This window comes from Euphorbia lathyris, chromosome 1, assembly GCF_963576675.1.
Source record: "Euphorbia lathyris chromosome 1, ddEupLath1.1, whole genome shotgun sequence".
Lineage (NCBI taxonomy): Eukaryota > Viridiplantae > Streptophyta > Magnoliopsida > Malpighiales > Euphorbiaceae > Euphorbia > Euphorbia lathyris.
Window position 1 is genome coordinate 17,040,849 of NC_088910.1, and position 15,011 is coordinate 17,055,859.

At 34.2% G+C, this 15,011-nt stretch overlaps 2 protein-coding genes across 2 annotated transcripts; one reads left to right on the forward strand and one right to left on the reverse strand.

The window, feature by feature from the left end:
* The first annotated feature begins 246 nt into the window (after positions 1-246).
* Positions 247-4,134, forward strand: LOC136223192 (nuclear transcription factor Y subunit A-1). The gene is made up of 6 exons (XM_066011074.1): positions 247-405; positions 948-1,234; positions 1,656-1,765; positions 1,944-2,015; positions 2,735-2,899; positions 3,209-4,134. The coding sequence occupies exons 2-6, from the start codon at positions 967-969 to the stop codon at positions 3,617-3,619; spliced, it is 1,026 nt and encodes a 341-aa protein (XP_065867146.1). The 5' UTR covers positions 247-405; positions 948-966; the 3' UTR covers positions 3,620-4,134.
* A 662-nt stretch (positions 4,135-4,796) lies between these two features.
* LOC136223200 (translocation protein SEC62) lies at positions 4,797-11,770 on the reverse strand. The gene is made up of 5 exons (XM_066011084.1): positions 11,611-11,770; positions 10,693-11,007; positions 9,359-9,560; positions 5,998-6,226; positions 4,797-5,143 (listed from the first exon to the last, which is right to left on the reverse strand). The coding sequence occupies exons 1-5, from the start codon at positions 11,707-11,709 to the stop codon at positions 4,951-4,953; spliced, it is 1,038 nt and encodes a 345-aa protein (XP_065867156.1). The 5' UTR covers positions 11,710-11,770; the 3' UTR covers positions 4,797-4,950.
* Positions 11,771-15,011: the final 3,241 nt, after the last annotated feature.

A 15,011-nucleotide genomic window follows, 5' to 3' on the forward strand; every position in this document is an offset into this window, starting at 1 on the left:
AATCAAAGAAAATTTAAAAGGTTTTGCATAATTTTAGTCGAAATTTGAATGTTTTTTTTTTAAAGTAAAAATAACATTTGTGTGTGTATATATTATATATAAAAAAGTAATAGAACTCTTTTCAAAAAAAAAAAAGTAATAGAACACCGGTAGGGAAAGTTACCCGTCGCAGATAATCCACGTGTCCCCGGAGAACAAACTACGTGGAAGGAGGGCGGGTGAACATATCATAACCCGAGAATCCGAGTTCAAATAGGGGCAAAACTGCTTCTTGTCTACAGTTATGATGATACTCGAAAACTTTCAGAAGAATCCTTAGAGAAACTAGATTGACTATTGGTCTTCTTCTTCTCTCTCAGATTCCTCAAATCTAGGGTTTCGTTTCCTTTCTCCCCTCTTTCACTTGTGAGTCTCTCAATTTCTCTCAATTTCATATGATGCTTTCTTTCGTTTTCTCGGTTTGTTGGTAGGACGGAGGGTATTAATTCCCGTTTATTTTATTAGAAGTTTATAGAGTTTTAGTCCAATTGCAGTTGTATGATTGGTTTTTAGGTTTATTATAAGAAAAAGGAGTTTTGCGATGCTAATTCCGTTCAGTCGTCGTGTTTTGCTCTGCGCCCTCTTTTCCCAGAAAATGCTGGAAATTGGGGTTACGAAGAGATTTTAATTTGATTTTACTGTTTTCCTTTTCGAATTAGTGTTTGAGAAGTTATTGTCTTGTGCATAGAAGAACTCGAAATTTATGAGATGGATCATATGGAAATTGGGATTTTATTGGGGTGAAAGGCAATAGAATACCTAATAATAGGTAAAGCCAAGGGTTTTATTTGAAGCAAATTGGATGCTTCGTTATTTCATTTTTTCCTTGTTCATGTTAATGTATTTTGTTGTTAGTGCTTATATTTCAGCAATTCAACCAATTTTTTTTCTGTTTTCATTAATATAAGTGTGAAGGAAGTCGAAGGCATGCAGTCGAAGTCCATGAGTGCACATCACCCGGGATCTGATCCGAACATAATTCAGCAATACGCACTTCATTCTGAACCCTGGTGGCGTAACATCCCTTACAATGGGTCTCCAGCTGGGCAAGCTGGAAATGCATCCAATTTATCTTCTTCTGAAGACCGTAATGGTTCAATGTCAAATGATGGTCAATCAATGTCAAATGGGAGACTGAATGAAGAGGATGATGATGCTAGTAAAGAATCACAGAACACAGCATCTTCACAATCTGGTATTTTTAGCTACTCGCCTATAAGCATGGACAAGATTTTCATTTTTTTTACCAGCTAAATAGTATGCCATTATTATGAACTCAATTTTTGGTGTGAAATGTGAATTAACAAATTTACGTGGTTACTTCAGCTTATGACATTATTATCTATGATTTTTTCCCTGCATATCCTTTAGTGTTCTTCCATGTCTGTGATAGTGACATGTTTACCAATACATATTTGTAGTTTAGTTTTATCTGGAATGTGTTGGACCTGCATCATGTTTCCTTAGTTTTGTGATAATCATAGTAGAATTAGCTCGAACCAAGATCATGTTTCAGTGCACAGCCACAGATGTACAAATACGTGGCCGGTGGAGAGATCTGTTTTATTGATTGGATACAGAATTGCTAATATTGTGGCTGTAATCTCTAATTTCAGTTGATCACGGAAATCTGAAGCATGCCACTTCAACTATGACTACAGTACATGACGAGTGCTTGACACAACCTCCACAACCTCCACAACTTGAACTTGTTGGTCACTCAATTGTAAGTACTTCCCCCCTGATTCCCTAGTGCATTTAGGAGTAAATTTGTCGCCTGTAGAGGATTGGTGGAAAGCTAATTGACTTGTTAGGCTCAAAATTCTGTAATATGTAGAGTTCAGGAACTCATTATTACACATGAATTGGAAGGTTTTCCTAGTTTTCTTGAAACTCTATTGCAGGCATGTGCTTCTAATCCATATCAGGATCCATATTATAGCAGCATGATGGCAGCTTATGGGCATCAAGCTTTGGTATGTAAACATAATTCCTTGCAACAATATTCTAATTTATGATGCCTCCCTCTCTTTCTACTTGTAAGTTGTATCTTCTTTTAAGTGTTTTTTTTTGTTTTTTCCTTTTTGCAATTGAGGGCGAGCCTTGGCGCAACGGTAAACGTTGTTGTCGTGTGACCAAGAAGTCACGGGTTCAAGTCTTAGGAGCGGCCTCTTGCCAAATAAAGTTGAGTAATAAAGTTGTTGGGTAGACTTCTGTCAGGAAAAAGTAGAAATGAAGCTCTGGGGTGCGTTTGTTGCTTTTTTCGGTTAGAGAGTGCTTCTTTCTAAATAGTGGGTTATATTTTCTGGGTTGAGAGGTGCAATAGAATCTGAAAGGTATTTGATTAGTGAAATTCGTAAAAGATTGCTGAGTTGGTCGTTTGGTTGGAAGATAATTCATCAATGAGAATTGAGTAATGCATAAAGTAACTCATTTTTGCTTTTCTTGGTTTTTGAGTTGTGAAGATGGGGAAAGTATTATTTTTTCTTGAACAAATGCTTGTCTTGGTTCAAGGCCTCCTGAAGTCCAAAGCTATTGTCAGAATATTTGTCCATTCCGCATCCCTTTGGCTTGTCGACTTGCATCCTTCTTTTTCAATGATTTGATCTTTTTTGTTTCTCACTATTGGACTCTTTCAGAGTTTTTCATATGAATATTGTCAGTAAAGCTTATTAAATCAATATTTTCAATGCAGGCTTACCCTCATCTCATGGGTATGCATCATACCAGAATGCCCTTACCGAATGAAATGGCTCAGGAACCTGTTTATGTGAATGCAAAACAATTTCAAGGGATTTTGAGGCGAAGACAGGCCCGTGCTAAAGCAGAGCTTGAGAAGAAGCTGGTAAAAGTCAGAAAGGTAAAAATAATATATATTTTGAAGTTTCATTGTAGTTTTCTGTTACTTGTGTTGGCTTTTGCAGTTTCATTTTTTTTTTTTTTTTTTTTTTTGCTTTTGATGATACTTATATAAACCGGATTACCATGTACGTATTTCACTTGGATAACAAGTTGATTTAATTTTTTTAAGCTTAAACTAGCAGTGACTTGTAAAAAAAACCTTCCAATTGCTATAGATGTGATCATTTTTGCGCATTGTCCTCTTATAATAAAGAGTGTCGGTGTGAAATATATGGTTATGATATCTAGTCATTTTTATGTTCTTCAGCCATATCTTCACGAGTCAAGGCACCAGCATGCTATGAGGCGGCCTAGGGGTACTGGAGGACGTTTTGCTAAGAAACCTGATGCAGGTGGTTCAAAAAACACCTCAGGTGAAAAAGCCGGCGATTCTGGTCGAGTCATCTCATCTCTATCTGGGAGTTCATCAGGTTCCGATCCATTGCATTCAGAATCCGCTGAGGCATGGATGTTCTCCCGCGGTCAACGAGAGATAAGAATTTCCGAAGCTAAGAACCACTTCAATGGAGGCAGTCATTACCAGAACCACAGCAACATGCATGCCTCAATGTATCATTCCCACACTGGTGACAAGGGGGAGGATGGAGATTGTTCAGGCCAACAACGGGGCATCATTTCCTCGAATTCGGCCTCGCAAAGGCCTCTCTCCATTCAGTGAACTCCAACACCTTAAGTGGATGCCAAGATGGGGGAGGATCAGCTGATTCTTCATTGTATTTGGTAAAACCACATCCTTGGCAATACATTTGCTAGGCGGCAATTCATTCTTGGCTTTGTTTTGTGTTCGCGATGATCGATCTGATTGGGGGCAATGGGGGATGAAGAAGATGTTGGCTTCTTTTAAGTCAGCCAACGATCATGTTTCGTCGGTTCCCATTTTGTATTTAATCTGTACATAGAACATGACAATTGATAAACTGCAATTAGTAATAGTTTGTGGAGAGATTTTAAACGGGCAAACTAAGAGCAGTACGGGATCTCTTGTTTGTTTGACTATATATATTTGAGAAGTGAATGTGGCAAGTTTGCAAACTTAGTTATCGGATTTAAATTACGGCCGTATGGTCTGAATCTTAAATTCCTAACAAAAAGGTTATTGATGTTATGGGTTTGCCTTCATATGGTGTATCATGTTTTCATCCTCATATTGAAGTATCCTAGTCGTTTGTTGTTCGTTCGTAATGTCGGTTCATTTATGTTATAAAATCTTGTTGTTTGTCCATAATGTTTAAGAAAAATATCGGTTTTTGAAATTTTTTTAATATATAAAAGAGTTATGACGGGTTCCAAGACCTTAAAAGTATTCTCATACCCGTCCATTACCTTAACTGGTAACGGTTTTGATCTCATACTCGTTTATACATGGTACAGGTAGTCTCATTAAAGTCGGACAATGTCGTATACCCGCGGATACAGTATCCATTACCATCCCTACTTCGTTAGGAGTTGACAGACAATTAGAGAAAGTCCCTTAGGAGTTGACAGACAATTAGAGAAAGTCCAAGCGGACCCTCACATATTTTGTGACGTGTGTAGTTTGAACCAACTAATAAAGAAATGTGTGATGATTCAAACTACAAATGTCACAAAACGTATAAAATGTATAGAAGCCCTGCATGTGACCGAAGCATCTTAACCCTCTAATAATTTCCACATAGCTATACTTTAAACACCGAACCTTCAAATGTAATTTTCCTTAATTTCTGATAGTTGGAAAAACAATGTAATTAACCTAGATTCAGTGCAATAATTAGACAAAAGAAACAAAAAAGATAAACATAGGAATGTTCTGAATACTGTAATCTATTTAATGAATTATACTAAAGTGGGGCACAAACTTAGAAGCCAACTGCATTATTTCTTTAGTTTTCATTACAGTTTTACACTCAAAATTTGAAGATAAAAAAATAACCAAAAGAAGAAGGAAGGAAGGTAGTGTATCTATCTTCTGCTCAAGTATTGGATTGTTCTATTATAAATTATATAATATTAATGCTCCTGAGGTTCATCTATATCATCTCTTCTTTCAAATACTTCTTCCTCTTCCGCTTGCTGCTCCGAGTCATCCCCACCGGAAGTGGCATTGACCACCGGCTGCTGTTTGTCCATCATCCCGGAAAGAGCCAACCTTGGAGACCATTCTAGAACATCATCAATGATGTTCGACATCCGCCTTTGATACCTGCAACCACATAATTAGTACTTCAGTTTCAGATCATTCATATCAGAAGATTAAGAGGAAGCTGACTCAAAAAGCCTTTGATCAATTTTTCTTTTTAACACATTAAGCCTTATTAGACGGCTTAGTCATGTACGTGATTCAAACTCTGTTAAGCGCACTATCTATTTCAAGGGTTGATATGACATGTTAGGAAAAAAAAAACTGATGTGGCTATCTATGTTAAAACAGTGACATGCTGGCAGTTCCACGTGTGTAGCGACACGCTGACAGTTCCACGTGCACTAAACAGTGTTTGAATGACACACATTGGGTCGTCCAAGAGAGACTCAATGTGCTAAAAAATAATTGATCAAAGTTTTATGTATCTATTCAAAAGATCAGCGACTTAAATATGCGTTTTTCCAACAGTTTATTCTCACAAGAATCATATAACCCGTTTGTTTGCCGGAAGATATTGGGTAAGAGAAAAAAATTTGTTGGAAAATAAAATATTTTCCGGTGATTGGTTACAACACCGGGAAACATTAAGAAGTGGTGGATGGCTGCTGTTTTCAAAAGGGTAAAAAGAAATGAGTAGAGTTCCAAATGGTTTAGGAAAATGTTTCTCTTTTCACAAGGTTAAAACATTTTTCTCACTTTCTTCTTATAATTTTCCGCTGACTTATTTTCCTAAGCAAACAAACACCAGAATATCAGGAAAACTGCATAATATTTTCCGGCAAACAAACCGGCTAAATCTCAAGGGATGCACAAATCACTTCGGTTGCAAAAGCTTTCAAACCAGACCCACATCATGCAAAACAAACAAATTTTATGCATCTAGTAAGTTTAACAAGAGCAGGAACAGGACTCACCTGGCTCTAGCAGCCTCATCAGGGGCATGATGCCTCAGCAGTAAAATGACCAGCACAGCTAATACTGCGTAGAAAAGTCTTGCTGTCCACTTAGGTCTTTCCTCCTCGTCTTTCTTGGGCCAGAAACGGAATAACTCCCGCAATGTAGCTTCTTCCGCAAGGATGTTAGGGAAAATCCAGATGCGCTTTCCAAGAGCAATATATAGAACGCCAAATATCGTAGCTCTTACTGCAAATTGAAAATAAACATATAATAACCCCAGAAATAATAAATAAAGCAAACACTATCCCAAGGCTTCAGCAAAAGCCTGTTCTTGAGAAATAGAAACTCAAGAGCTAGCCCTGTCCGTGAATACATGTCGCCACCTTTTTTTAAAAATAAACATTTGCCCACTGAGGTATTCTCACGGGTGACATTTAACCCATTTTGAATAAAAAACTAACTGATTTGTTAATTCTTACCACATGACATAATTTTTGACACGTCTCATGTATAGATGACAATTGTTTTAAATATTTTTCTATATAGACTTAATATGTGGATAAATCAGTAGAAAAAAAAAATTCCTTATTATCCACATATTATGTCTATATGAAAAACAAAATCAAAATAATTGCTACATTTAACATGTCGCGCATCAAAATTAAAATTAAATGATTTGTTCACTCTTACCACATGACACAATTTTTGACACGTTGCATGTATACATGACAATTATTTTAATTTTTTTTCCACACAGACTTAATATGTGGATAAATAAGACTTGTTTATCCACGTATTAAGTCTATATGGGAAAAACAAAATTGCTATGTTTAACATGTCACACATCAAAATTGTGTGATGTGACAAAAGTTAACAAATCAGTTAATTTTCCATCCAGAATGGGTTAAATGTCACCTATAGGAATAGGTCTGGGGCAAATGATACCACATGGGGTCAAATGACAAGATTTTGGATAACACAGTAGTCAAATAGAGGTTAATCCAAATAACAATTTTCCTTGCAACAGAGTTCATGATCAAACCAGGTAAAAATCAATAATTTAATACAGAAGCTTAGGCCAGCTATGAATGCCTAGATCTGAAGCCAATTAAATGCGTACATATACTTTTCTCAAAATTGCTCATCAAGGACATACATTCCACACAGCGATAAAAGGTGAAAAATAAAAAACGTATAAAGTTTGGTGGTGTCATTGTATAGATACAATTTTGTAAGGCAGTTCAACCTAACAAGGATAGTTAACACATAAAGCAAAGCCAACAACTTTTTAAAAGCTTGTAACCAACAAACTAGCGTAGCAACAGATAAATAAAGAAGAATCCGTAAAATCTACGCTCTTTTCCCGTTCATAGAGAAGATAAACTCAATTAATTCCTGAAAAGCTAACATGTCCAGTTCATGGCATATGGTTATTCACACGATCACAAGTGAAACTTAGAAGAACATAAAAAAATACAGCAGAGGATGCAAATCATTCAAGATAACCCTTAAACTACAGAAAATTGTCCATCAACCCAACCAGGAAGGGAACTACTACTCGGGGACTTGCTGTACTCACCCAGTAAAAATCTAGCATGAATAACATTTACAGACAGACATACGCGTACTGTTGGAATAAGCTTCCCACAAACCCCAAACACTGGCGAGGCAGAACTGCACCACTTGTTATCATACATAAGCAGCAGTTTCAGAGGGTAGATAAGGAGGAAAGCCAGCTGCTCGAAAATTTTATAGATAATTGGAGAAAGGACTCCTAATTAAATCGACTAGCCTGATGGCCATTGATCATGGATAAAGAAAATACTGGCTATACTGACACATGAAATCAAGGTGCACTCTAAGGTTACCATATCTTTAAAAAATTTCACAGCTTGATTAATTGCACAACAAGGTGGGGTTAGCTTCTATCTCCAAGAGTTCTAATTAGTGAAGTAAATGTTACTTCGTTAAAAACAAAATAGCCGGAATACCTCACTAATGTTAAATGTGCTTTCCCAATTTATTCATAGAGCAAGTAAACACGCAGCATGCATTATCTCACCAATCGTGGATGCTAAGGGATCGTGTCTCCAAGGAGTCTGATCATCTGGAATAATACTGCAAGCATCACTGTTATCAGAATCATATGATTCGCGATTCAGATCCTACGAGTCGAGTCGAGCCGGCTCTATAGGGCGAATCGAAATTGACATTTGAATCGGTTGGGAATCGTTCAAATCGGTGGTGAATCGGCGAGTCAGTCGAGTCCACCGATTCAGGAAATAAGTGAAAATAAAAAACAAAATATTTAATGCAGCTTATTATTAAGAAATACTAGAACTCTGATTAAAGTAGGAGGGAAATTAACGGCAAAAGAACCAATAAGATTTAATTTAAACAATAAGAAATAAAATTATCATAATTATTTAACAAATAAAAAATAATGGAACGTGACATTCCAATTTCCATACGGCATACTCCCATCCCTTGCATCAAAGTCTTTCTTCTCCCATGCCATGGTGCATCAGATGATCAGAAACAATTATGATTCATCATCGTTCATCCAAAAACATCAACAGAATACATATTCTCAAACTCTCCACGACACTAACTACTAAACACTAAGCAACTCATACTCTGCTCCTTTACTAAGAACTCAAACTTCCGTAGTTCCATTATCTAGCTATCAATTATCAACTATTCAAGAATCAAAAGGCAAATAAACAAAGTCAGAAATTCAAACTCTCCACCAAGTACTTGGTTGATATGACTTCGTTTTTGACAAATCAAAATTGCATTTCTAGACTAATTTTTGGTAATATTTTAAGTTCAACATTTTGAAGGTGATAAATATTTTTTTTATAGTATTATGAATTTGATCTGAATCTTACGATTTGAGTCGATTCACGAGTCACGATTCAGAAAATGAGGATTTCGATTCACGAGTCGAATCTCGATTTGACAACTAATGCAAGCACCATTATTATAGAACCCAATGATATACTCTTGGACTAACTACAGACATCAATAACTAATAGAAAGGAACAACATTGTATACATTTACATCCCAGTTTTATAGAAAAGTGATTATTTATAAGACCACCAATGGCAGACATGAAATCAATGTGAAGCATACTCATTATTCAAGAGACGAGAACTAGCATGCCAATCAGAGGTTCCTAAACAGCTGATGTCCACAAATCTGTTGCATCTTTTATCTAGGTTCTTGCTGTTACTTATTTATCCAGTTCTTTATTGATCTATGTATTTAAAATAAGGAAAGAAAAACACTCCTGCTGGAGTTTGAGAAGAATGATCTTAGGCTCATACAGCATAATAACATATAAATCAGGAGAAAAACGGAGCATTGTTACTTACCTAAAAGCAGGGATAGAATAAGTAGAAGGACCCCAGCACATAAATAGAGAATCAATAACTTGCACCGATGGGGATATACAGGAAACAAGCAAATTGCTAGAGTGAGCACTGGCCAAAAAAATGAGAGAAGCGTCTGCCACAGGGGCCGTCTTTTTACAAATGTCCATGCAAAAAAGGCGTCGTTTTCTGAAAATAATTGTTCCTGCAAAAGATAGCAAATCACCTTAAAAACAGTAGGAAACTAATAGCAAACTCTTGAACTCCTAATCATCCATGAAATACTAAAGCATACAACTAGCATGGACCAGGATGCTGTTGAAAGGTTACTTTTTTTTCCAACACATGCCAAAATAGACTCATTGTTATCTCACTGCTATACAATTTGAAATTGCATTCTATGAGAAAAGAAAAAAACGCAAGTGAATATTCAGCTTAATCATTAAAAGATGGAATACTATTCTTCAAAAAATTGCAAGGATATCATATGGGTGAAAGTAACACAATTCATGAGCTAACTGTCACCACTTCAACAAGAACACAAGAGATAGATAGATAGAAGATCATTAAGCAAGCAAACTTAGGAAAAGCAAATAATTGGGCAAAGAGAATCGTGCTTTTGAATTTGACATAATAATCCTTGACCTATTGATCTCCGAACAAATATTTTCATTTATCTGATTGAGATGTTGTATTTACCACTTACCATACAAAAGGAAATCTGTGTAAATACCTAGAAAGCACTGACACAGGTACTCGTGTGGGTGCAGGTGCAGCAAACGGCATTTAAAAAAAAATACGAGACACTTGTACGGTGGGGACATGCCAAATTTATATATATATAACACTCATTAGTCAATATAAGCCATAAATAACATCCATAATAAGTCATTAATTAATCAAAAAGAAACATTTACTACTTCAAACAATTTAAACTACCAAAAAAAGGGAGGCTGCTATGTTCTTTTCATTAGATTTTGATTTCTTTCTTTTATTAGGGCTTTATTTCATTTTTGTATATATCAACCCCTCTTTTTTGTAAAATTGTTAAAAAATACCCCTATATTCTACTTAATTAACTTAGAATTTGTGTCACCAAAGTGTCCCCAATAAAAAAGAAAAGAAAAAGAAGGGACACTTATTTTGGAGTGTCGGGTGCATGTCCCCAGGTGTCCGGGGTGTCCGACACTCATACGTTAACCTCCTAGAAGTGCCAGTGCTTCCTAGCAAAATACGGAATTATTAAACAGTAAAATCAGAAATTAAAGCAGTTCAACTCACCGCAAAACCAAGTGATTGCACGTAAAATCATTTGAATGGAAAATGAATTAACTTACAGGGAAAATCTCTAAATGGGCTGGCCAGGTAGACAACTTTTTCTTCCCAGGACGAACTGTTTTCACCACACGATCACAGCGCACTAAGAGGTTCTTTCTTAGTAAAGTATTAGCAATTTCTTCAACCTCTAAACTATTATTTGATTCCAAGATATCTTTTTGCTCCGGATGATTTTTCAGGAAACTTGCAAAATCCTTTCCTCTAAAATATTCAACACGTGTCTCCTGTAAAACAGCCCAACGAGAAACCAAACCTTTGTGGTCTCTCACCTTCTCAGCAAACAACTGAAACACATCCTTCTTCACAGGTTGTTTCTAAAGAAAAAAAAGAATATCATAAGAAAATCAGATGCAATTGGAGAACAATGATGATAAACAGCCTCTAAAGACTAAAAAATTAATTTATGTTATCAAGTTCAAGAAAGTTTGCAGACAAGCAAAGGCAAAACACTAAATTCATGGTATATGTTCCCTCTAGCAGTAGCAGATCCCTTTTCCTTTCATCTTCTGAGGCCACATAAAAATACAGTAAGATCCCAGGAAATTCCTAGAAACAGACGATAAAAATTAAAAAACAAAACTTCCTAAGGAAATTCCAACATTCAAGAGAGGCCAGCTATTGAACTTACATTTGTTTTGCAACGAAACAGGGTCCCAAATCAGACCTTAAAGAAGCGCAAAAATTTCCAATTTCAGACGATGTACGAAAACAATTATTGATGCTGTAGACTAATATTTTCCCTACCAACCAAACAGAGCAAACTTTTTCATATTTCAAAACAGCATAACAATATTGACATTCTGAGCAACAAACAACATGATAAACATATTACATTTTTGAATTGGTCCTTCATCGTGCAAGTGAAAATTCAATTGGAAAAAAAAACAACCCTAGATCACGAAAGGAGAGAAACAAACCCTAGGAGGTGTATCGGAATTAGGATCTCGGGTGCCGTTTTGTACAGCAGCAGATGATCTCCGAACCCTTTTCTTCTCTGCTCCTCCAGATTTCTTCATTCCTTCCTTTCCCTCGTTTCTCCCTCTTTTTTCTCTCTTTGCTTTTATGATTTGATTTCTGCTACAATCTTTCTTTTTTTGTTGTTTTCCCGTTTTGCCCTTCTTCTTCCTTTTTATTTCCTTCCAACTCCAAGCGAATAATTTTTTTTTAATTTAATCATCCATCTCCACTAATTTAAATTGTGTGGGACCTTAAGCAAATTGGTCCTTGAAATCTTTGACAAATCAGCTTATAATTAAATAATTTTATTTTTTATTTTTAATTTTTAGGGATAAACATTAACAAAAGAAAAAACTTTTTTTTTGAAAAAAAAAAAAACTCAAAAGTACCCTAAAACTATCATAATAATTAAATTTTATTTCTAATGTCAAACTTTCGTGAACGTTGCTAGGTGCTCAAGTTGGTTCGGGCTTATTTGGTTTACTTGTTATTTATTGTTGCAGTTTGTTGTTACGGTTTATTGTTTACTGTTGAAAAAGACTGTTTTTCCAAAAAAACAAATATTTTCTGGTTTTATAATAAAAAAAAAACTACTTTTTAACTATAAAATGTAAATATAAATTGTCTAACCAAACACTTAAAATTTTCATTTTTAAAGTGAAAAGACAAATACAATGAGAAAAATGAGTAACTAAATACCCTTTTCGTCAAGCTAATCCCCACTAGCAAGTTTTATTAAAATCAATATTAACGGAGCAGTTTCCTATAGTTGGATTTTGAAGGTTTATGTTTTGTTGTGTAACGGATCGATGGAAATTTCCTTACTGCTAGTAATAGCATCCTTGCTTGTCAATTAGACATCTTCCTAGTTGAGTTTTTGCTTGCCATAAGGTGTTATACTGGTTAAACTTAAAGGGTTGGAAGAATGTGTTCGCTGACTTGAATTTGCAATTATAAGTTTATGAGTTGAAACGAGAAGTTAGTTTCGATTTCTAGTGTTATACTAAGTAATTGTATCTCCTTGTTCAAGGATATGGAAAATTGTAATCTCATTTTTGGTCATAAGTCACAAAACCACTCAGCTCATATGTTTATACGAGTAATTGTTTCTGAATTTGATCGTGAAATCTAGATTTCTTCTTTTGTAAAAAATAAATAAATAAATAAATATATATAAACAGTTACATGTTTCAATAATAATAATTTTAAAATTATAATTATGTTTGATTTATAAACTTTCTCATAACTTATTATAAGTTTTTATTGTTACGATTTTATTTGGATAAATATATATTTTTTTTATAAACAAACTACTTGCATTAAGAAAAAAAAATTAGAATCGGTACGAATATAAACCGTAACAAACAATGGAAAATGTTTAATAAGAATTTTAAAATGTGAAAGAGAAATAGTTCAATCAATCAGAATATGTGTAATAGCATTTACTTGACGTCTTTTATAAATAAATTCAATATGTGTAAACACTTATACCTCCTCCTTAATAGCATTAACCACCACTTCAAATTTTATAAAAAAAAAGTAATAATAACCACTTCAAATCCGTTATAACATTTAATCAATTTTTTTCAATAAATTATATGTTTTTTATAAGAGAAGCAACAAATTTAAAAAGATTCTAACTTTTGTTATATGATAGATTCTAGCCCTTAACTTTTCAAAATGCAACTTAATAAATAAAAAAGAATCTTTTTTTTTTTATTTTTTCCATGTCAAAATTTTTACATGAATATCCTAATTAACTATAAACTTACAATTAAATCATATTATTAAACTTAATTTTTAATATATCATTATTTTTATATGTGTAACAAATAAACTCTGTTTTTACACTATAATTTAAAAATTCTAAATTTCAATTCATAAATCTTAAATCTTAAACAATATATTCTAAACCCTTGATTTATAAACTCTAATCCTTAAAATATACTATTATTAGTTTGACATAATTCAAAATTATAACTTGACATAATTATAACTTGACATAATTATTTGGTACATGATTTTTTCGTATTTATTAATTTAAATTATATATATGTGTATATATATATATATATATATATGATTTTAGCATTCTAAGTATTTGTTGTTAAATTATTTGAGTTATTTGCTTTCCATAAAAAAAAGTGTCTAGTTTTTTTTTTAAGTTTTTTTTTTTTGGTTTGTAAGTGTATCCACCACCGACAGCAGTGGCTATTCACTTTCGCAGATGGTTTGCACCTCTATAGGTGGGACTGTTGGCCACGGAAATTCTTTCCATTCCCAAAGGCAAGGATCGAACTTTTTTTTTTAAGTTTATTAAACTCTTAATTTTTTATTTTGATATAGTAACTTCTCATTTTTTATTTTTGGTTAACGTGGTATTATTCATTTCATTTGCGTTTAAAATTTGTATTTTTCATAATTTGAAAGCAATTTTTGCTATATGTAACGTGGCTATAGGAAACTATAAAAAATATAATTTTTTTTTGGTAGAAAAAAAAGTTTAGGTAAGGGTTGGTCAACCCACTTCCAAGGTCAGGGCAAACCACAGACCTCGATGAGGGTTTACAGTGGAATTTACAGATCACCTACCAATGAGGGCTAAATTTTGACGGAGTGGGGAATCAAACTTCAAACCTTTCAAGCAGAGGTTCAACGCCTTACCACTCGGACCAACCCTCATTGGTAAAAAATATAATTTTAAATACATATGGAATGAATAATTCATTTTTAATTGAATTAGATGTCCACAACTAACTAATTTAGCAAATAAAGGTTTAATTAGACTAAAAATAAATGTTTAAAAACTTAGGGCCCGTTTGTTTTACCTACTGTTTGCTGTTGTTGTTTGCTGTTTGCTGTTACGGTTTGCTGTTTGCTGTTTGCTGTTGCCATTTGCTGTTACGGTTTGCTGTTTGCTGTTTGCTGTTACGGTTTGCTGTTTGCTTTTTGAAAAAACTGCTTTTCCAAAAAGCATAGATTCTCTGCTTTTGTAAAAGGCTGCTTTGCAAGTGTGAAAGGCAAACAGGAGGTCACTAACCAAACACCTAATGCTGCTTTTCAGATTTAAAAGGCAAACAGGAAATAAATAACCAAACACCTAAAACTCTCCCTTTTAAAATGAAAATGCAAACAGGAGCATGAAAAGTAGCAACCAAACGGGCCTTTAATATATCCAAATAAAAGATTAAAAACTTAATAAACCAGCGAATGAAAACCGTTAAGTGAAAAATGATTTTTACCCTTAGATAAACACATTTAACATGTTTTAAGGGTCAAAGTTACATTCTCCCTTTGTTGTTTCACAACTTAATTATCTTTTTTATACGTATAATTAATCCGAATAATTAGTTTGAGATTC